Source organism: Podarcis cretensis, assembly GCF_951804945.1.
Source record: "Podarcis cretensis genome assembly, chromosome: 8".
NCBI classification, from domain to species: Eukaryota; Metazoa; Chordata; class Lepidosauria; order Squamata; family Lacertidae; genus Podarcis; species Podarcis cretensis.
In genome coordinates, this window is record NC_137177.1 from 12,880,210 (window position 1) to 12,901,906 (window position 21,697).

The 21,697-nt window shown below is 44.3% G+C and overlaps 1 protein-coding gene across 2 annotated transcripts in view; it reads right to left on the minus strand.

The window, feature by feature from the left end:
- Nucleotides 1-10,715, minus strand: part of LOC307221652 (phospholipase A2 inhibitor NAI-like) — a 70,283-nt gene extending 59,568 nt beyond the window's left edge. The window contains exons 1-2 of one of the 2 annotated variants that reach the window (XM_079986376.1): nucleotides 10,618-10,715; nucleotides 9,455-9,577 (exon numbers count right to left, since the gene is read on the minus strand). In XM_079986376.1, coding sequence (XP_079842502.1) covers nucleotides 9,455-9,577; nucleotides 10,618-10,669 — 175 coding nt within the window. In that variant the 5' untranslated portion in view covers nucleotides 10,670-10,715. The remainder of the gene's footprint in view (nucleotides 1-9,454; nucleotides 9,578-10,617) is intronic. The other variant, XM_079986377.1, reaches the window with a different exon arrangement.
- Between the last annotated feature and the right edge of the window lie 10,982 nt (nucleotides 10,716-21,697).

Consider the following 21,697-nt stretch of genomic DNA (forward strand, 5'->3'; position numbering starts at 1 on the left):
AGTGATCTCAATTCCTAATGATTGAAAATCAGTCTCCATCAACCCCTGAGTGTAGTCACACAAACTAGCTGTTGCACAGCCTCGGATAGCGCTCAGGAACCTGCCATCCACTGTTGGGAAAAACACACACATATATTTTTAGAATCCAAAACCCACTCCCTCAAACAGAAGGGTGGGCAACTTTTCTTCAGACCAAGAGCCTTTTTCCAGTCTGGGTGACCTTCTGGGTGGTCCACATGCCAATGGAAACATATGTAAAATTCACCTTTACATGGCAGGCTATTTTCTAGATACATTCAAACCCCCGTCTCTGTACTCCCTCCAGGTAACCAAGATTCAGGGGCAACAATCAAGCCAGACCAAAGCATACAGGTAGGGTATGAAGTGGTGCTTGTGAGGGGTGTGGCCTAGGGAAAGGAAATGTGGCTAAGGTGGATCCCAAAGGCCTGAGAGAGAGTCCTAGAGGAATGTCTTTGGCCCCTGGGCCTGTGGGTCTCCATCCTACCCCTCCCCCCCAATTTAAAGTGCAAATTTAAAGATGTATTTTTATTTAACAAAATCTATACTTTAAATGTGTAGTACAGATGGGGCACTAGCTGCACTCCATCATGCAAGACTCACTGAAGTTCACGCGAGTCGCAATGTGGAAGCATTGATCCTCCTCATTTCTGCAGCTGACGTAATTCCTGGTCTCACACTTGTCTGAATAGATGGCGATGCAACTCGGGCACTTCAGCCCATTGGGCTCCCTCGTCTCAGTCTCAGGCACTGGAAAACAATCACCACACCACACCAACATTGCAATTAGTCAATGTATTTCTTTTGCAGATGCAAACCACAACTTGCTGTATGTGAGGGGTGGGAATTGTGCTTCTTCTTCCAAGATGGATGCCTACCACCTTCCAGCACTTCTCCAAGCAGAGTGCTTCAGCCATGCTCCATTCATCCAGGGCTACATTAATGCATGGTGCAAGAGATTTCTGACTGGGGCCACATTCACAGCATACATTTCAAGCACAGGGATACCACTTTAAGCAATTGGGCTTAGCACTGAGCAGCACTGGGGGGCATTCTGAGAGACAAAATGGTAGCCACAGATGCACACAAACGATGATAAAATTCTACAAAATGGCCCTCTTCCTTAGAGTGGGAAAGAGAAAGAAAGCTCTTAGTAGTTTTATCCTTAAAAAACACTTCTGGGAAAACATTTGCTTAGTTTTTGTAAAATCATGCTTTCACCTAAGAAAAAATGCCAGCTAATAACAGCTATTGTGTGGGGTTTGTTTGCTAATCCATAGCTCTGTGAGGGAATAGGGGTTTTCCAATTAACCCTCAGCACCCTTAAGAAACTACCACTCCCAGAATTCTTTGTCCTAGTGTTGTTATAGCATTTACAATAAAAGCTTACACTAGGGTGTTGGGAATGCTAAGGTGAACCACAAAATGGTGCCTCCTCCCACCAGGGAAGGAGGGGTGAGTGAAGATCTACATCAGGAACAAGGGAATGTGAACATCTACATCAAAAACAAGGGTGGGAGGAGACCAGAGGTCAAATCTGTACTTGAGCCACGTCACTTGCTGTGTGACCTGGGGCCAGACACTGCCCCTTAGCCTGACTTATTTTTCATGGGTGTTTGAGGCTAAAATGGAGAGCATGATGGCTCTTTGAAGGAAAGAGTAGTTTTGTAAATATCAGAAGCTGCTGCAGGAGAGGGACTGTGAGTTACATCATATGAGGAATGTTTCTAGGACTAAGGTAGAACTGGTAAGCTTCCTTGTAATATTTGCTCATGAATGCTGCATGCTATTCAAGTAATCTTGTTATTGATACATGGTTTTTGGTTTTGTTCTGTCTGCAGTTTGTCTTTTACTATTCTATGTTGTTAAATAATGCAAATATCCTCTTAGAAAGTACTGTTCTGTTGGCGAAGACAGGAGCCCATGTTGCGGATGTTTGTAGAAGGCCTGGCCAATCCAGAGGTATCATACTACCTTCTCACTTGCTGGATCATCACCTTGTCGTGGTGAGTGGGTTTGCACACTACCAAAAATGATCTTGTGAAGCTCCTGTCAGAAGTCTTTAACAGTAATAATGAGTGACTCTCAACCCCCCCCCCCCCCCGCAAATAAAGCTCACCAAAAACCAACAGGCTGCTATTATAAGTGCTTATGCACCAACACTGGATGCCAATGAAGGCATTAAAGAAAAATTTTACTCTCAGCTGGATACAGTCCTATCAGAAACGCCTAAGGAACTCATCCTCCTGGGTGATTTTAACTTTTGACAATATGTGCAGCGCACAACCTTGTTATTACCAACACACTCTTTTGACAGAAAAATAAATTTAAAACTTCATGGTGGCATCCTTGATCAAGCCACTGGCACCTCTTAGACTATGTCATTGTCTGTGCTAAAGATCTCCATTATGTGCTCCTTACCAGAGCGATGACAAGTGCCAACAACTGCTGGACAGATCACCGACTAATACGCTCCACGATGGCTGTAATGGTTCTAGGGGTTGCTCGTGCGTAAGACGGTGCCAACACCTGGCTGGGTTGCCTGAGTGAACCTTTTCTGTCCGGACAGCCATTCACCCGTGGCTGTCTCAATCGCTGGCAGAATCCGTCAGTGGGCGTTTCTTAAACTTTTTCCAGCAAAGAAGCTCTTTGACGCCTAGTCTCCTCCTACTCTCCCTGCGCGGAATCCTTCTGCGCAAGGAGGGCGTAGGCAGCGGAGGACCCTTACTCTCCCTGCTGGTCCCCAGCAAAGAGTCATGGGACCGCCGCCTCGCCAATTCCCCCATCTGCCCCCCTTCTCCACTGGTGCTACGCTGATTCTCTTCCCCAGAAGCTGGGCTGCCTCTCCCCATCCCAGGACGCTCTCTGGAATCCCTCTGGAGCTTGCTCTCTCCCTCCGGCACTGATGGAAGTTCCCTGACAATGGCTATCAAATTTTACCTCAACGCCAGCTTCAAGGAAGGAAACCAAGGCGCAAAATGAGCACTCAAGCCCTTCAAGATCCCATTAAGTGGGATTGCTTCCAAATGACTCTTAAGGACCATCTGCTTTCAGAATTCCCTGATAAGATCGAGGTACACTGGATCAAGCTAAAAACATTCATTATTGTAGCCTGTGAACAAACTATTGGATACCAAGCAAAGAGCAGGACTGGTGTGCTGTTACTCCTATCTTCCTCTGCACCTGAGGGTCTCAGTTTGCAATTCATGGTAGCTCACTGAGTCAGGCTCCAGCTCAGCGCAGCTTCCAGCTTTGGGGTTCTTGGTTCAAATTCCAACCCTAGCTTCTGTCTCTAGTTTGAAAAGGATGGTGATACAGGCCCGCGTCAGCAGCTGGCGTATGCCAGGTGCCTAGCCGGGGCTTACAGACTGAACCTTCGTATGAACTGTTTTCATTGAGGGCCACATTTCCTTCTAGGCAAGCTTCTCAGGGCCACATGCCAGTGGCAGGGCCTGTTGTGAAAGAGAGTGGAGCAACAAATGTAATTTTTTAAACTTTTTATTCTTTGCACCACCTGGTTCTTCTTCCCTTTGTGTAGATAGTGTTCCTCTATAGCTTAGTAATTAGGTGGCACTGGAGCCCATTGCATCTAATACATCTTTCTTAGCATTTGCTTTAACCTGAAGATATTAATTCCCTGAATGGAAACCTAAAAGAAATCAGTTCCTTCCCATACAAGAAGGACAGAGGCCTGCCCCACTAAAAATATCTCTACAAATTCAAATGCATCAAAGAAAATGGGTCACTCTAGGTTTGGGGGCTAGAACTCTGGGAAACCAAGGAACCAGTGAAGTGTAGTGGTTAGAGGGTTGGACTAGAAACTAGGAGACCAGGGACCAAGCAGGCTTTCTCCCGGGCAGACATTTGTCTGATAATACGAGAAATATAATTAATATTTTAGAAAAATTACAAGTGAACATTAATACTAAAGCAGTTTTAATATTTGTACACGCGGAGAAAGCTTTTGACAACATTTCAAGGAGTTTTATGAAGAAAAACCTTCAGGGGATGGGGGTTGGACAAGGTTTTGGAAATGGTATAGGTGCAATCTATTCAGAACAAAAAGCTAAATTAATTGTTAACAATATGGTGACGGAGGAATTTAAGATAGAGAAAGGGACGTGACAAGGTTGCCCAATTTCCCCACTGTTTTTTATTTTGGTCCTGGAGGTTCTCCTAAATATGATTAGAAGGGGCCAATTGGTTAAACAAGTCGGAGCTAAACAGTAAAAATTGAAAGCATTTGCAGATGAATCTAGTATTGACATTACAGGAGCGAGAATCTAGAACTAAAAGAGTACTTGAACTGATTCAAGAATTTGGTCAGGTTGCAGGATTTAAGCTAAAATGTAGCACCCTGCTTGTGGTTAACGCTTAGCTGGAATGAAATATTCAACGCAGCAATAGAGAAATTAAAATAATAATTTATTTGTCAGACAAATAAATGAGAGGCACAGTGGTATATGGTTACCAAGCTCTGGCCTGCCCTCTTGCCATTCTGGCCAACACTTATATTTCCTTAATCCAGCCCCCTTGCTCCTCCTGTGGCTGCCTCTGTCCAATCAGCCTGGTTAAAATTCCTATTGGCTGTTTGCTAGAACCAATCACAAAAGATACACCCATTTCCTCATGTCCTTTTATGGGAATCAAAAAGCTATATATTCTTCTATCTATAAATGACAAATAAGTAGTAATATATCTTACATGTGTCTCAACAAGGAACCTTAATTACCAGCTCACCTCGCCCTATTGCCCTCCAAAACAGATGGTTTAATCTTAAATTTTTATCTTAAACAGATGTCAAGGATCTTGAGTTCACATCATTATTGAAAGATCTCCTTCTCTTGAAGGTCTTTAAAACAAAGGCCTGACAACCATATGTGTGCTCTAATGAGGGGGGCTGGGCTGGTGGCTGATGGCCCCTGTGATCTCTTCCAACTATATGAAATAAGAATCTAGCATAAGGATTTAACATTTCTTAGTTTCTAATTCCTTTGCATAATTACATTTAAGCCAATATATTTAATACATAACATAAATAACCTTTTAAAAGGAAAAGAAATCTTAAAAGGATCTCAGTTTAAGAAAGAAACAACTTTAGAAAAAGACTTCCCAAAATACTCTCTTCCTTTCTGCCAGCTAGATGCTTTTCCATTGCTCTTGACCTTTCAACCTTAGGAAAATATGGCTCAAGTTTAATGGGAGGCACATGGTTTTATTTTACTATTTACCCACTCTTAATTATGTTTATCTCTGCTTTTTTATCTTCTGTAATATGTAGGGTCAGTGTCCTCGCTCTCAGCCTGTAATTCCCTTTTTGACTTTGAGAATTGTTTTCTGCTATAAATCAGGGGGCCCCCTTGTCTAGGAGGAAAACATTGCCAAGGTTCTTAGGCAGCTGCTCTTCTGCCTGGCATGAAACATTTGAAGATCTTTAAGCTCATTTTAAAATACAGGCCCTGATCAAGCCTTAATAAAAATGCAGGCTATGATTAGATGCCTCATTCCCCCCTTTCAAGCTCAAGGACCTTCATCCCAAGTGTCCTTGATAGCTTGACTTTCATCATATTCCTGAGGTAAAGCTCTGTATAGGGCCATGATATGAGGTAAAGTTTCATTCGAAATCATCTTGCTAATTGTACTTCTAAAACATGAAATGATACATGGCATCATACATAAAACCATTACTACTACTGTCAAGAAAAACAAGCAAGACAATAGTATCCCTTTGAGTCCCGCAACATTAGGTAACCAATTGGTGAGCCATCCCATATCCCATCCTTCCCATGTTTGTACTGGGACATGTGCTATATTCTCCATCTTTGTGGCCAACACACGGATTGCCTCACCATTATCAGAAATGTTAAAGCAACAGGCATTCCCTGTCAAGTTCAAGACTCCACATAGGCCTCCCTGCCTGGCAAGTACATAATCCATTCCCATTTTCAGCTGCAAAATGGCGGCTCTACTTTCATCCAACTGTTGTGCAATAAGTCTCAAACTCTGGGCCGTTGCATTGGTTACAAGTTCCACTACTGCTTGCAATCGAATTATTCTGTTTAGATTATAAATAGGATCCCGTGCCCCTTGTATGAGCTCACCAGGATTCCAGGAGGCAGGATCATAATAGGCTATAATGCGCTCTGGTGGCCAATCATCAGTATCGCTCCAACTTTGGGTACTTCCCCCTGCTATATGAGAAATATCAGCGTTTCTTCGTGTACGCTTGGCCGAACTAGTGGGCATAATCCACATTGGTGGTAATACCCATCCCAAGAAACAAGTCCCACTCCATTTGGAAGGGAGTTTCTTGTATGCCCATTCTCCACATATCCACCACAACCATCGGGTCTGAGGTTTCTGGTACGTGGAGTGCATAAGGCGAAATATCAAAAGGGGTAGAGAGTTCACAGTGCAGTATGTTAGATTGCCTTTTTCTGTCACTGTTATGTTCCATACCATTTTCCATGCATGAATAAAAGGAGGTGCACAGGGCAAGGTATTCCGAGTTCGATAGGTAGTACCGTTTGCCCAGGTTTGACTATTCTTAATATAATTCCAAGTATAGTGGCAATGAGAAGAGCCTATCATGGTAGGATCAGCTGCATCTGATGATTTATGTACACAGAATTCCCCTTGCAGAGGTATAACTCGTATTGGTTTAGTTGAGTTCCATCCGGGGAAATTCTGTACTTCTGTTTGGTGTGGCATTTCGCTTACCATACCAATGGCATTTAATGGTATTGGTAATAAGGGCATACCTCCCTCTGAATCATCTGGCCCAAGAGAGCAAACAAGGCAATTAGTCCTATTTGTAACCTTAGCTACCATCTCAGCTAAGCCTACCCACATATTGTGGTCATGGTGGAATCCATATTTAGCAAATTTGGTCAGATTCAAGGACCCTTCCCCTTCCCAAGGGATCAGGATTAATAATAAAATCATGTTGATGTCTAGCATATGCATTCCTTCCACAAAAGATTACCTTATTGTGATAGCAAATAAATATTAGTCCCAATATAATTCCCCCAGTGACAGAAATGGGGAACCACCAAGACCAAAACATATATCCCGAGGATCCCCAATGAGTAATATCCCTTATAATTGTTCCACAAGGGGGCAGTCAATCAATTGTATAAGAGAATCTTTCCGTTCACAGTCGCTGGTTCAGACGCTCCTCAAGCTTCAGGCGTGCGCAGGTCAGCCAGCTTCCAGGTTGTGGCTGCAGCAGGCCGGTCGTCTAAATGTTGCCCGTGACCTAGCCCGTTCCCGGTAGGGCTAGATACAGGGGTTTTTGGAGAGAGTCAGTTTTAAAGGATTAGAGGGGTCACCTTTGCACGTCCAACTGCCTTCGGACTTCTTCAAACGGGAGTGATGAATCCAGGGGGTCACCTCAGCTACCTTCACCGCTGTTGGAGTAGAGAGCAAGATGGTGTAAGGGAGGATGTTGGTTTCTGCTCTCTTCACTGTGCAGCGAAATGCTTGTCACAAGACAATGTTTACATTCCAGTCAGAGTTGCTGTTGGAGTTTCTCACGGGAAAGGAGACTGGATGTGACGTACACTGGTTTCCTGTTTTTCACTGTTCACACAGTGTGTTCTCTCCGTGCTTTAGAGGAGAGAGGATGCTTTCTCTGCTCCGGCAGAGGCAAGATGTTTTTCTGTAATCTACCAGCTTTGAAGTGTAAATAAAATAATATAGAGTATGTGGCACGTGCTCCTCATCATTCCGCTTTGCTTGGGACACTGCAAATTCAACACAGTCACCGTTTCTTCCGGGTCTGCGGGGTGGGGAACATTTCATGGTTTGCCTCAGGTATCCAATTGTGTTGAGCAGGCCCTGCTTGGAACAGAAAGAGATTTCTCCAGTTTTATCTATTTGTTGAATGTGAGTCAGGAATGGAGAGCCTTTGGCTGTTTGGAGAACCTATTTAAGTTACATTATAGTCCAAAGGCTATCCTCATCAGGAAATAAGGATTTGTTTTAAGTTTTTCTTGTGTTCTATAACTCCCTCCAGGGATGCGGATGGCCCTGTGGGTAAAACCTCGGTGCCTAGGACTTGCCGATCATATGGTCGGCGGTTCGAATCCCCGCGGCAGGGTGAGCTCCCGCCGTTCGGTCCCAGCTCCTGCCCACCTAGCAGTTCGAAAGCACTCTTAAGTGCAAGTAGATAAATAGGTACCACTTTATAGCGGGAAGGTAAACAGCGTTTCCATGTGCTGTACTGGTGCTGGCTTGCCAGCTGCAGCTTCGTCACGCTGGCCACGTGAACCAGACGTGTCTGCGGATGGCGCTGGCTCACGGCCTCTAGAGCGAGATGAGCACGCAACCCTAGAGTCGGACACAACTGGCCCGTACGGGCAGGGGTACCTTTATCTTTACCTTTATAACTCCCTCCAAGGTATTTCTTAAAAAATCATTTAACCACATCAGTTAAGAAACATGGATACATATGCTATAATGTTATTGTTTTAGCTAAATAAATTGTTTAAATTGTTATTAATGAAATGATTATTTTTCCTTCCAATAATGTACAGCAGAAAAGTTGTCCAAATATAAACAGTTAATTTATTAAACCTCACAAAAATTTCATAATTATCTGTCATTGTATTTCTAATAGCATAACCAAATCAGTAATTTTTGATATAATTGTAAAAACCACTCTGAAAATTTATTATTCCAAAAACAAAACCTTCATCGTAAATATTAAGATTATACCAGCAGGAATGAGTCTTTATGTAAAAAAAATAATAAAAAAATCAAGTTTTAATGACTAGTGATTTAAATCATGATTGAAATTGATTTGATTGAAATAAATCCACCGTGTAACTGGAGCAATGAGAGTCGATGCTGGAGCTCATAAAGGGAGCATGCAATTAGGAAGGGGCAATATGTCAGTGTGTGTCAGTTTCTCTTGGTTTCTTATTTGAAGTTCATTTCTCCACATTTTCATATCCGTTTCCAACTCCTCATCCCCACCATCAACATTTAGTGTGAATGTAATTTTTACTCTTAGGCCCTATCTGCAGGGTCATACTGATTTAAGTAGTCATGGTTTCCCCCTGGGGGGGGCAGGATGTTTGTTGACCATATTGGCTGTGAATCCTGGCAAACTAGCTCTCTCCCTTGCAGGTCATTTTTCACTTGGCCTGGGAGATGGGAACCTGACAGACTGACTCCAACTACAAAAGCTGTTGTAGGTTATTGTATGCACACTTTACCCAAGTATGTGCATTTCTCTATTGATTACATGGCTGGACAACTGAATTGCAAAAATGGGAGAAGGGCAGATTCTGAAGGATGGCTTTGTTTTGCTCTGCCAATTGAGTAAACACACCTTGAAATATGAACTGACTTGAATTTCTTCTCTGCTCCTACAGGCAATGCAGAACCTACGTTTTGGTGATCAAAGAGGTTGAAAGTTCTTCTCACTTACACACTTTGCCTTTTCCACTGGCAGACAAGCAGGACTGGTCACTGGAATTGTCACACTCCTCAGTGGTGGCATTTCTGCAATCTTTTCCTTGACCGAAACAAGACTCACATATCAGAGATGCCACTGCAGACAGGGGAAAAATGGGTTTAGAAAACTTTAGTATGTGTAGGAAGAATAGGTCTGTGTCAAGGCCCATGAACACAACACTTTCTGCTACAAACTTCATCTTACGAGAGGCAGCAAAGGCCACTGACTTGGATAGATTCAACAGCGAACTAGATACATACATGGTTACCATCCTCAATTGATTTCACCCCCCCCCCCTGCAATATTGTAGGCACTATTTGTCTGAATACGAGTTACTGGAAACCACAGAAAGTGAGCTGTTGCACTCAGATCTTTCTTAGGGGCTTCCCATGGCAAGAACAAGAGGCTAGACTAGATGGACCATTGTTCAGCTACATAATGCTTTCTATATATATTCCCTCTGTAGTTCTTAAACTCTGAATGGGGGTGGGCCTTGCATTGACCAGAGAATGATTGTCCAAGATGGCTCCTGCAGTCTGAGGGAGAGGAAAAGTAGAGAAGGTGTGGGGAAACCTTTAACCCTCCTGAAGTTGTTGTACTACAACTCCCATCAGCACCAGCAAACATGACAGACTCTGGTAAGCACATCTGGTACTCCTGTGACCTGACTCCACTCAGAGATTGGAGTGGCATTTAACACCAGGGAACTTAAAGTTTGCATGGGGGGGGGGGCAGGGTAATTCTGATCCAAAATATGAGAAGAATTGTGCCTATACATTGTCTCCTATCATAAATTTCTACAAATGCAAGAAACTTACTCTTTGCTTTAAATATGAGCTAGGATTCTGGTTCACTGAAGAGTGAACTACTGCCTTTCTCGCTCCCCCAATGTACTTGGGGATGCCACAGCTCTCTGTATGCATTTGGTTAAATAAAAATTGAATATTGGGAACAAAACAATATATCATTGAAGATCCTTTGTAATCTGGCCTTGTGCTTTATTCCTCTCCCTTTCAAAGGAACCACAAGTCCTGGCTCCTTCCTCATCCTGCTTTAATGGCTGACTGCCCCGCCCCCCGCGCTTCGTTCCTTCCTGGAATCATGACGAACAGTACAGCGGCTGTGGTTCTGCTCACCTGGAGGAAGCAAGGCCAAGAGGAGGCAGGAGATCAGGAGTGTCTTCATCATTCTAGAGAGCTGAAAAGGCAGGAAAGAGTTCGAGAACAGCACTGGGCCTAGCAAGGAACTGATGCATGAAGAGGCTTAGTTGGATGAATTTATAGAGGATTGCAAGGAGTACTTTGCCAGCACCCAGGAACAATGGATTCAGGACAGTGTCATAAATTGCTAGAATTCTAATCATGCTATACCATAATGTAAAGCACAGTGTTGAAAAGCAATTAAATCTCTTCCCCCTTCCAATAACTCCAAGGACACGTCCCTCCTAATCTGTGCCAGCCTCAATTTCTCAACCCTGGATGTGGGGAAACGGGTCCCATCAGGTTACAGCACTGAAATTGGATTAGGCTTCTGGAAGCCAAGGCAGTTTCCCTGACAGTATGAACTTTTTTGAAAGGGGGACAAATGTCTCTCCACAGTTTCCTTTGTGGTACAGTAATAAAATGCACAGTGACCCGGATCCCCTCCATCCCATTAAATGCACTTGTTTGGGGTAAAGAATTGGTCCACTTGCTCTTTAAAATAAGTTGATTAGAGTTAAGAGAGTCCCATGGACTGCAAAAAGATCAAACCTCTCCATTCTGAAGAAATCAGCCCTGAGTGCTCACTGGAAGGACAAATACTGAAGCTGAGGCTCCAATACTTTGGCCACCTCATGAGAAGAGAAGACTCCCTGGAAAAGGCTCTGATACTGGGAAAGATTGAGGGCAGAAGGAGAAGGGGACGACAGAAGACGAGATTGTTGGACAGTGTTCTCGAAGCTACCAGCATGAGTTTGACCAAACTGTAGAAGGCAGTGGGTGACAGGAGTGCCTGGGGTGCTCTGGTCCAGGGGGTCATGAAGAGTCAGACACGACTAAACAACAACAAAGTTAAGAGCAGAGGGGGGGGGGATTGCAGGTCTGTGTCCAGAGGAGATTGCAGATTTAAGGGACTATCTTTTACTGGGGTTGGATATACACAAGCACAGCTCCACGTCCTTTGCTTTGATTTCTCTTGTGATGCTGATGAAACTCAAAGACATTGAGAATGATGTGGATTTGGTATTTGGACAATGAGAAATGGAGAGTAGCAGCACCACAGATGTCCTGAGAGAGTTTTCTTGGTGCAATGTTAGTACAGTGGTACCTCGGGTTACAGATGCTTCAGGTTACAGACTCTGCTAACACAGAAATAGTACCTCAGGTTAAGAACTTTGCTTCAGGATGAGAACAGAAATCAGGCGGCAGCAGCTCGGTGGCAGAGGGAGGCCCATTAGCTAAAGTGGTACCTCAGGTTAAGAACAGTTTCTGGTTAAGAACGGACCTCTGGAATGAATTAAGTTCTTAACCAGAGGTACTACTGTATACTATATCCAATTGCTGACACAGCTTAATTAACACAACTTAACAGCATCTGCTATACTGTTTCACAGCTGTAAAACTAGGTCATGATATTTACTCTGGCCTTTAAAGAGATACACATCTTGTAAAACAATAAGGAACCTTAATATTTAAATAAACCATTGAACACAAAGAGGTTAATTCAAATGTATAAGAATGTACCTAATAAGTGTTGGAAATGTAAATATTGCAAGGGGTCATTCTGTCACATGGGGTGGACCTGCAAGGAGGGTAAGGTCTTTTTGGACATGTTATATAATGATTTTAAAAAAAATCAAAAATCAGACTGACTTTTCCAAGAGTCCAGAACCCTTCTGGCTGGGGATATTGATCAGCAAAATTCCAAATCAAGGGATCTTTATGCTCACAGCTGGAAAGTTGTGAGAATAACCTGAAGTAAGTGCTTAACCTGAAGTACCACTGTATTATGTATATATTTGTGTAATATATAATGCTGCTACATAATTTACTGTCAGCTTAGATTCTTCACATTGTTTCTTATAAGAAGAATGGGACTCTGAGATGTTGGTAATCACAATGGAGGGGGTGGGGAGAGTGACATTGGGCTCATGTCCTCTTCTTTCACCATCTTCTTCTTCATAGTATAAGAGGGAATTATTATAAGATGATGTACCAATGTTATTTCACTCTGAAAAGCTTAGATTGAATATATAAGAATGAACCAAAAAAATGTTGGAAATGTAAGAATTGCATAGGGCCATTCTGTCACATGTGGTAGACCTGTAGGAAGGCTAAGGTTTTTGGGGGTATGATATATAAAATGGGGAGGGGGATCAAACTGACTTTTCCAAGAGTCCAGAACCCTTCTGGCAGGCGATATTGGTCAGCAAAATTCCAAACTCTGTTAATGTATGCAGCTACAGTGGCAAGGGATCTTTATGCTCAGAGGTGTAAAGTTGTGAGAATACCCTGAAGGGAAGAATGGATGGTGAAAACCTTAGAATATGCAGAGATGGCAAAGGTAAAGCAGGAGAGGCTGCTAAAACTGAGGCTCTTCCCCACATAATGGAATGCATCTGAGGGGCAAGCAGAGGGCAAGGCCTCCCTGGGCGGCATGGAGGGGGGAGTGCAAAGAGTCTAGATTTCGCTTCAACCCCAAATATCTTTTATGTTTGTGTCCAATGTTGCCACTTTCTAAAATTTATTTATTGGTGCATGCTTTTCTTTCATAAATGTACCAAACATGAAATAAAATAAAACAGGGACCATAGGGTATTCTCAGGTCAGTGGAGGATGTACGTGTTGTGTCCTGTTCGTGATGTGGTTGTGGAACTTGCCATTCTTCTGATAGAAAATGCTATGTGGGGGCATGGGGTGGGGGACAAAAATGGGGGGAGTGTCAGTTGTGGGGAGTGAGAAATGTCCATGTTTTCATCTGAGGAATGTTGGAGGGTATGCAGTTGCTCTTGAACATCAATATGAAGCTGTTGGGAAGAGTCAATTGGAGTTTTGGAGTGAAACTCTGGATTGGTGCTTGGATGCCATGGTGCATGACAGCCAACAAATTGAGCTTGAACCGTGAAAAACTGGAGGCCTTATGAATGAGTGATTTCTGGGTCAATTGCTTGGCAGCCTGGACACAGTGGTTCATGCACTGGTAACTTCAAGACTTGATCATGCCAGCATGCAGTGGGACAGTGGGACTGTCTTTGTATCAGGTCCAGAAGCTGGAGCTATTGCCGAACACAACAGCCAGAGTGCTCATAGCAGCAGACTACTGCCTACGTGTCACTCTGTTGCTGAGACAGTGGCACTGGTTGCCAATTTGCTGCCAGGTCACATTCAAGGTGCTTATGTTTATTTCCACTGATCCCTGAGCAATGTGAGCCCAAAGTGCCTTGAGGAATGTGTTGATTTGTAGCAGTGTCCGTGCACAGCGGAATGATGAGGAATACGTGCCCATACTCTATATTGCTTTATTTACATTTCAAAGCTGGTAGATTACAGAAAAGCATCTTGACTCTGCCGGAGCAGAAAATGCATCCTCTCTCCTCTGAAGCACAGAGAGAATCACACTGAGAGAACAGTGAAAAACAGGAAACCAGTGTACGTCACATCCAGCCTCCCTTTCCCGTGGGAAAACCCAACAGTACAAACTGTGGAATGTAAACATTGTCTTGTGACAAGCGCTTCGCTGCACAGTGAAGAGAGCAGAAACCAACATCCTCCCCCTTTCTGTGAACACCACTGGGCAGCGTGTTCGTACAATATCAGTACAAACCCAACTTCTGCACATAGGTACAGTGTTGATCCCTTGATACAATCTTGGACAATACATCAGCAGGAATTTCATTACCTGGCATATAGGACACAGTTACGAGTCCCTTCTGAATACGTTCCCTAGCATGTTGCACCTTCAATTGCAAGTGCTTCGTGCTTTGCTTACAACCTTCAGAATTCAGCAAAGCCAAACATGCTTTGTTGTCCTGGTAAACCTGGATTGGACATTTGACAGGAATTTTCATGTCTTTGCACAATTGTAACAACCATTCACAATCTTTGAGTGAATAAGACAGTGCATTCAGTTCAGCTTCACAAGTACTTAAGCTAACTGTTGTTTGTTTCTTGCATGACCAATCAAATAGACCCTGATTGTACATATAGCAAACCCCAGACGTACTTTTCCTGTCTGTGGTGTCACTTCCAAAACTTGCATCTACAAATATCTCAAGACCACCAGACTTCTGATTGTTAAATCTCAGTCTGTAATGCATAGTGCCTTTCAAATACTATGCGTTTCAGAGCTTTCCAATCCTTAACAGTAGGATTGTTGACTTGTCTGCTTAGCAAATTACAGCTAACAGCAATGTCTGGTCTTGAACATCTGGCAATGAAGTTTAGCTTGCCTAGCACACTTCTGTACAGTGTAGTGTCAGAAAATGCTTCTTCAGTGTCATCTACCTGATAACCTGTTGTCATCGGTGTGTCTACAGGGTTAGCATCCATCAGGTTTAGTTTGCTTAACACATCAGCAATTTTCCGTGACTGGTGTACTAGAATGTTACCGTCTTGATCTCTCTCTATTTCCAGAGATAGGTAGTTGTTTACCTCACCAAGATCTTTCATGTCAAAGTGTTCTTTCAGTTGAGCTAGGGCGTTATTGTACATTGTGACATCTTTCCAAAAGAATAATAAATCATCAACATAAAACAAACAATACAGTTTCTTTTGCCCCTCCTCTTTGACAAATACACATGGATCAGCTTTCCCTTGCTTAAAACCTAGAGAAAACAATACTTCAGTGAGTTTTGTGTGCCAACACTGTGCACTTTGTTTGAGACCATAAAGGGACTTTTTCAGAGCACAAACAAATCCCTGTTTTACCTGTACGCCATCAGGTGGAAGCATATAAAGTGATTCATTTAGAGATCCGTACAGAAAAGCTGTATTCACATCATGGTGACCAATGTGTAGATTCTCCTCTGCAGCTAGCTTGAGCATAAGCCTAATGCTCTCATACCTCACTGTGGGTGAGTAGGTCTCGTGATAGTCTTCACCTGGTACCTGTGCAAAACCTCTGGCTACCAATCTGGCTTTGTGTCTGACTATCTTGCCATTTTGATCAGTCTTCGCTTTGAAGACCCATTTGCTTCCAAGCAGTTTCATTCCTGGAACTACTGGTACAAGTTCCCATGTTTTGTTCCTTTCCAAGGAATCAAGCTCAGCCTTCATGGCATTTAACCATGGCTCAGCTTCCTTTGAATCCAAATCCTGGATTTCTTGGAAATTTGAAGGTTCAAATACCTTCTTGGAGCTTTTAACAGCTGTTACTGCTATCTTGGCAAACTCATCAGCAAATCTCTTTGGAGGTCTGCCTTTTGTGGCTCTTTGTGACCTGCGAATTAGCCTTAGGTCTTCAACACTCTCCTCTTCCTTCTTAGGAGAAAAGCGACCTATTGTGAACAATGGTTCCTCCAATTCTTGATCAGAGCTTTCAGAGGGTCGCATAGAGGCTTTCGCACTCTTGAAATCCTCTGAATCACCTGATTCAGTTTCAGACTCAGAATCAGAACTTTCATCAGTGGGTGTGGGTTGCTGTGGTTGCTTTTGACTATCCTCAGTCTCATCACTGTCATCAGGGTAACAATGGAAAATTCCCACATTCTCCCCCCACTTGGCATTGTACTCAACACTTCTTGTGAGCTTAATGGTCTTAGAGTCAGTCATCCTTATTCTGTAAGAACCTTTCTCATAACCTAGAAAGATACCATGCAAACCACGCTTGTCTAACTTGGAGTTTTGTGGTGAGTGAACCCACATGTCAGAACCAAAAATTCTCATGTGTTTGATGTATGGTTTCTTGCCAAACATCTTCTCATAGGGGGTACAACCAATCGCTGAAGATAACCTGCGATTATAACTGTAAGTGAAACATGAGAGAGCTTCGGCCCAATAACTCTCTGGAAGATTTGCATCCTGCAGCAAGGTTTTTAACCCTTGAAGCAATGTCTGATTTGCCCGTTCCGCAAGCCCATTCTGCCATGGCGAGCGAGGACTAGACAAATCGTGTTGAATTCCTTTCTCAGACAGAAAAGCTTCAAACTGCTGAGAAGTGAATTCTCCCCCGCGATCTGTGAAAAGAATTTTTACCTTCTTACCATGCACATTTTCCAACCAAGCACAGAATTCCTTGAACCTAGGAAAAGCCTCTGATTTCTGCTTGAGATTGTACACATAAATATACCTGGAAAACGCATCAATGAGAACCATGAAGTACCTATTTCCTCCCAAAGAGGGGGCTAGTGGTCCAACCAAATCAGCATGAACAATTTGGTATGGTTCTTTAGCTTGCCTACTAGACACCTTACCTTTCGCAGCCATTTTCACCTTGTTTGCTGTGCATGCCTTGCACTTCATGTGGTACCTGCAGGGTTTAATAGTCATACCTTCAACCAAGGCAGGCATTTTAAATACTGCCTCAAAATTCAAATGACCAAATTTTCGATGCAAATCATGAATACATTCTGCATGCAAACTTTTGTTAGAACCTGCAATGCAACAAGTGTCATCCTGCACAACATCATCATAATACAAAACATATAAATGATCAACATATTCAGCATACAATACATAATCATTTTTCTTTGTGATGATGCATCTTTTGTTCTTAAAGGAAACGTCAATGTTCCGCTCATTCAGCTGTCCAACGCTGAGTAGATTATGTTTGGCATCTGGCACATAAAGTACATTCTGTATCGATAAGTTCAAACTGTGAAGAACAACAGTTCCGTAGCCTTTACTGTGGGGATTGTGTGGTCATCCGCCTGGTGAATCGCACCTTCCTGCGGTGTAAAAGACATGAACAGTCGCTTATCGTTGCACATGTGATGCGTTGCCGCTGAATCAACAACGAAGAAAGATCTAGACGTCTTCTGGACCTCTGCAACTTTTGGAGTGAAGCGTGAGACCATTGCTTTGTGCTGCGTTGTCCTGGACACCGGACCTTTGCCTTTGCCCTGGCCTTTTCCACGCGATGAGCTTTCGCGGCGCTGCTCTGTTTTGGCCCTGGGATATCTGCATTCCCTCTTCATATGGCCTAGACGTCCACACGAGTAGCATTTCACTGCCTTCAAAGCTTTGGCGCCATCTGGTGGTTCCACTGCACTCTGGGATGATGACTGTGAAGTCTCCCCCTTTCCCATGCAGCTATCACCCTGGCAATCTGCTTCATTCTGAATCATGGCAGTATCACAGGCTACTCTGAGCTGAGCATGTGGCTGATTGGCATCAGATTCCCCACTTGCATCAGCCAGCCTTCTGCAGCTAGCCATCTTATGCAGCTTGTTAAAATAAAACATGGTAGATCCAGCTTCTGTCCTCAAGTGAGCCTCTCTCAAAGCGTGCCAAATTTCTCTGGCTGAGGTCTTATCACGCAATAGACAGAGCTCTTCTGGGGATACTATCAATGTAAGAGTTCCCCTTGCTTTGGAATCTTTAGCTTTCCATGCATCTGTAATTGGAGCTGGGGGGGTGTCTGTAATAACTTCAAACAGACCCTCTTTCCGCAGAATAGCCTCTGCATAGATAACCCAGTCCGCATAATTTTTCTTATTGAGCTTGGGAATCCCACAAGCATCCTGAAGGGCCATCATGACTCTGGCATTAGCCTTCTGCATCATCTCTGCTGCTTTAAACAAGCTGCTTTATACAAGCTGCGTCTCTGCTGCTTCAAGCCTCATTCCAAAGGCAAGTTCAAAACAGCTTTCTCTCTGCTGCCCTAAATCATGCTGCGTCACTTCTGCAGCTGCTTCAGCCCTTTTAAAAGTTACTTTCGATTTCCCCAGCATAGCCGCTGCCTGTTCCCGGCAAACGGACATAAAAGTTCAAAGTCCAGCCATAAAGCCATTAATTAGATGCTGGAAGGCTGCCCGGAGCAGTAGCACATACCTCATCAATCATTTTGACGCGCAGATACCGTCCGATCCGTCCCTCTGCATTCCGATCCTTTTGCCGGCATTCCGATGACTGCGTCTTCTGGGCCATAACCAAAATGTTGATTTGTAGCAGTGTCCGTGCACAGCGGAATGATGAGGAATACGTGCCCATACTCTATATTGCTTTATTTACATTTCAAAGCTGGTAGATTACAGAAAAGCATCTTGACTCTGCCGGAGCAGAAAATGCATCCTCTCTCCTCTGAAGCACAGAGAGAATCACACTGAGAGAACAGTGAAAAACAGGAAACCAGTGTACGTCACATCCAGCCTCCCTTTCCCGTGGGAAAACCCAACAGTACAAACTGTGGAATGTAAACATTGTCTTGTGACAAGCGCTTCGCTGCACAGTGAAGAGAGCAGAAACCAACCCTTATGCTACACCTCAAGCACTGAGATCCTTTGACTGGGGCAATTCTTGTAGCTCCCTACACACCTGAGGTTTAGTCAGCTTTCAAATCCCAGGAAGCCTTTAGTGCAACAGGAGAAAGAAAAGCTTTTATTCCTTTCTCACAGTACTGGAATTTGTGGGCAGCCAATGACAGTGAATGTTGGAAGCTTTGAGAAAGATGGAAGAAAGTACAGTGGTACCTCTGGTTACGAATGGGATCTGTTCCGGAGGCCTGGCCATATCCCGAAATCTTTGTAACCTGAGGCGCCTGTTCTCCTCATGTGTACAGCGCCGTGGAGCACTTCTGCGCATTCGTGAGGTGCGTAGAGCGCTTCTGCGTGTACTCGAGTGGCAAACCCACTTCCTGGTTTGCTACGTCCTCAACCCAAAAGTTACGTCACCCAAAGGTAACGTAACCCGAGGGTCCACTGTACTGTTTCAAATAGCATATGGTTAAACTCAGGAAGTAAAGATGGGCAGCAACGTGGATGTGTTTGATTGAGGAATAGAAGAAACTGATGGAGGATAAGGGTATCAATGGCTACTAACCAAGTTGGCCATGTTCTTCCTCAAGTGTTGGAGAGAGTATTCCTGTGAATGTCAGTTGGTGGGAATCACAAGCGGGGGGACAGGATGGGACCACCTGGTGTTGCTGTCCAGTCCTGCTTTGGGGCTTTGCACAGGCATCTTGCTGGCCATTGCGACAACAGGGTTCTGGAACAGTTGGACTGGTTCAGCAGGCTGATGGAAGCTGTGCCAGTTGAAGCTTGTGAGAAATCTAACATTAGCCCAAATTTTGATTGCCTCAAAGTGGTGCTCACCCAATGTACCTGCTGAAGATGAGGGGATTCACAATGTACCTGCTGAAGAAACATGGTGTCACAATTTCTTTCTAAAATCACCAAGCTGTTCATTTGGCTGAGTAAGGGAAGCCAAAGGAGAATGAAAATCGGGAAACTCTGGAGGCCTTTAGTAATCTATACCAGGAGTGGGGAACCGCTGACCTGGGGGACAAATGCAGCCACTGCGTGCCCCTCCACAGGGCCTATGGGCGGGGGGGAAGGTAGTACATTGTTCTTCTGTTTGGGATCACAAGGGGGACATCAGAAAATATATGCCTATATTGTGTGAAGACTAGCATTTATATTTTTGTAAGACTACATAGAATGCCATGAGGCCTCTTCCTCCATCTGCTTCCTCATCTGCTAACATGCCCCTGCCTACTTCTCCCCAAGGATGTAGAGACGTGGCGCTGAAGTCCTGGTGAAAGATAGTGTGAGTGCTCAGGGTGAGAGGTGAATTAGAAGGCAGATTTTCCTTGCCTCTCCTGTGGGTGATGTGCTCCACCTTCTGAGGGGACTGCCACCCGCCTGTGAAGTGTGGGATATTTACCATGCAACCAAACCAGCAATGCATGTTTGCTAGATAGGCAAATGACAGGAGCTGAAGCCCTCTGAGTTTCTTCCTGTAAGTTTCCAAGAATGAACTCTCACTGTTATGTATTGAGTTGAGTATGATCCAAAATGCAGCAGTCTGATTGGTACTAGAACAATAGGAACCAGAATTCAGTAGTCTGTTTGGTCCGCAGGAGCCACCCAATCCAGCTCCAGGTGGAAGTGAATCCGCAACCTGATTGCCCTACAGGAGAATCCCGGATTCACCCAATCACGTGGGGCCCATTTTGTATATAATGTATATAAAGCAGACAGTTGGGGGGAACTTCCAGTCCTCGCTACTATGAGCTCAGGCTGAGTTAGTGGTAGGAGAAGGCAGGAACCCCCAGACCTTCGTGGCCCAGGACCCAGTGTATGCAAAGAATTTGTGGGGAGGCCCGGCATGGGTACCCGCCACAGTCACCAGGGTCATTGGCCCCGTGTCGTACGAGGTGCTAACGGAGGGGGGGCAATGCTGGCACTGCCACTGCGACCAGCTACGGCGACGATTCCCAGGAGAAATGATTCCCAGGAGGAGGACAGGTCAGAGGGGTCCCAAGGGAACAGTGGGACAGTGAGGCCCGTAGAGCAGGAGGGGCTGCAGGGAAGGCAGAATCAGTAAATACAGAGAGGACCCACAAGGTTGAAAGGACACCGGAACCAGAGCCATGACTGAATGAGCCAGTTGCGCCAGACCAAATGGACCCATCACAGCCAGCATCCTTGGAACACGAGCCAGAACCCAAACTCCTGACCAGGGAACACCCTAGGCCGCAACACATACATAGGTGGCTAGCATACGTTGAGGACTATGAATGCAACCTCCCAGGCAGGACTGGAACTTAGAGGGGAGGGGTGTTATGTACTGAGTTGAATAGGATCCAAAATAAAGCAGTCTGATTGGTCCAAGAACAATAGGATTTAGAATGCAGCACTCTGATTTGTCCACAGGAGCCACCCAATCCAGCTCCAGGTGGTAGTGAATCCACAACCTGATAGGCCTACAGGTGAATCCCGGAATTAGCCAATCATGTGGGGGCCACTGTGTAAATAAAGCTGAATAAAAAGCATGAAATCCACACTTGACTCCGAGTATATTTCACCCACTGTGCCCCATTTTGTTGAGGGTTTGGGCACTTTGCTTTCTCATCACCATTCTTCCAGCAATGTAGAAATATGTGCTTGTCTGAGGTCCAAAGCTTAGACTCCATCATAAGCTTGACCAAAGTATGTCTTTGTAACTGGATTACCATTTTAAGCCCCTCTGGACAAAGCTGCTGTATCTGTTACTCTTCAACAAGTATTCTGAGTGAGTATATGTTATCTTTACCGTTTTCAAGCAAGAATCTGTGTGATTAGGGGTGGGGGGGGGGTGG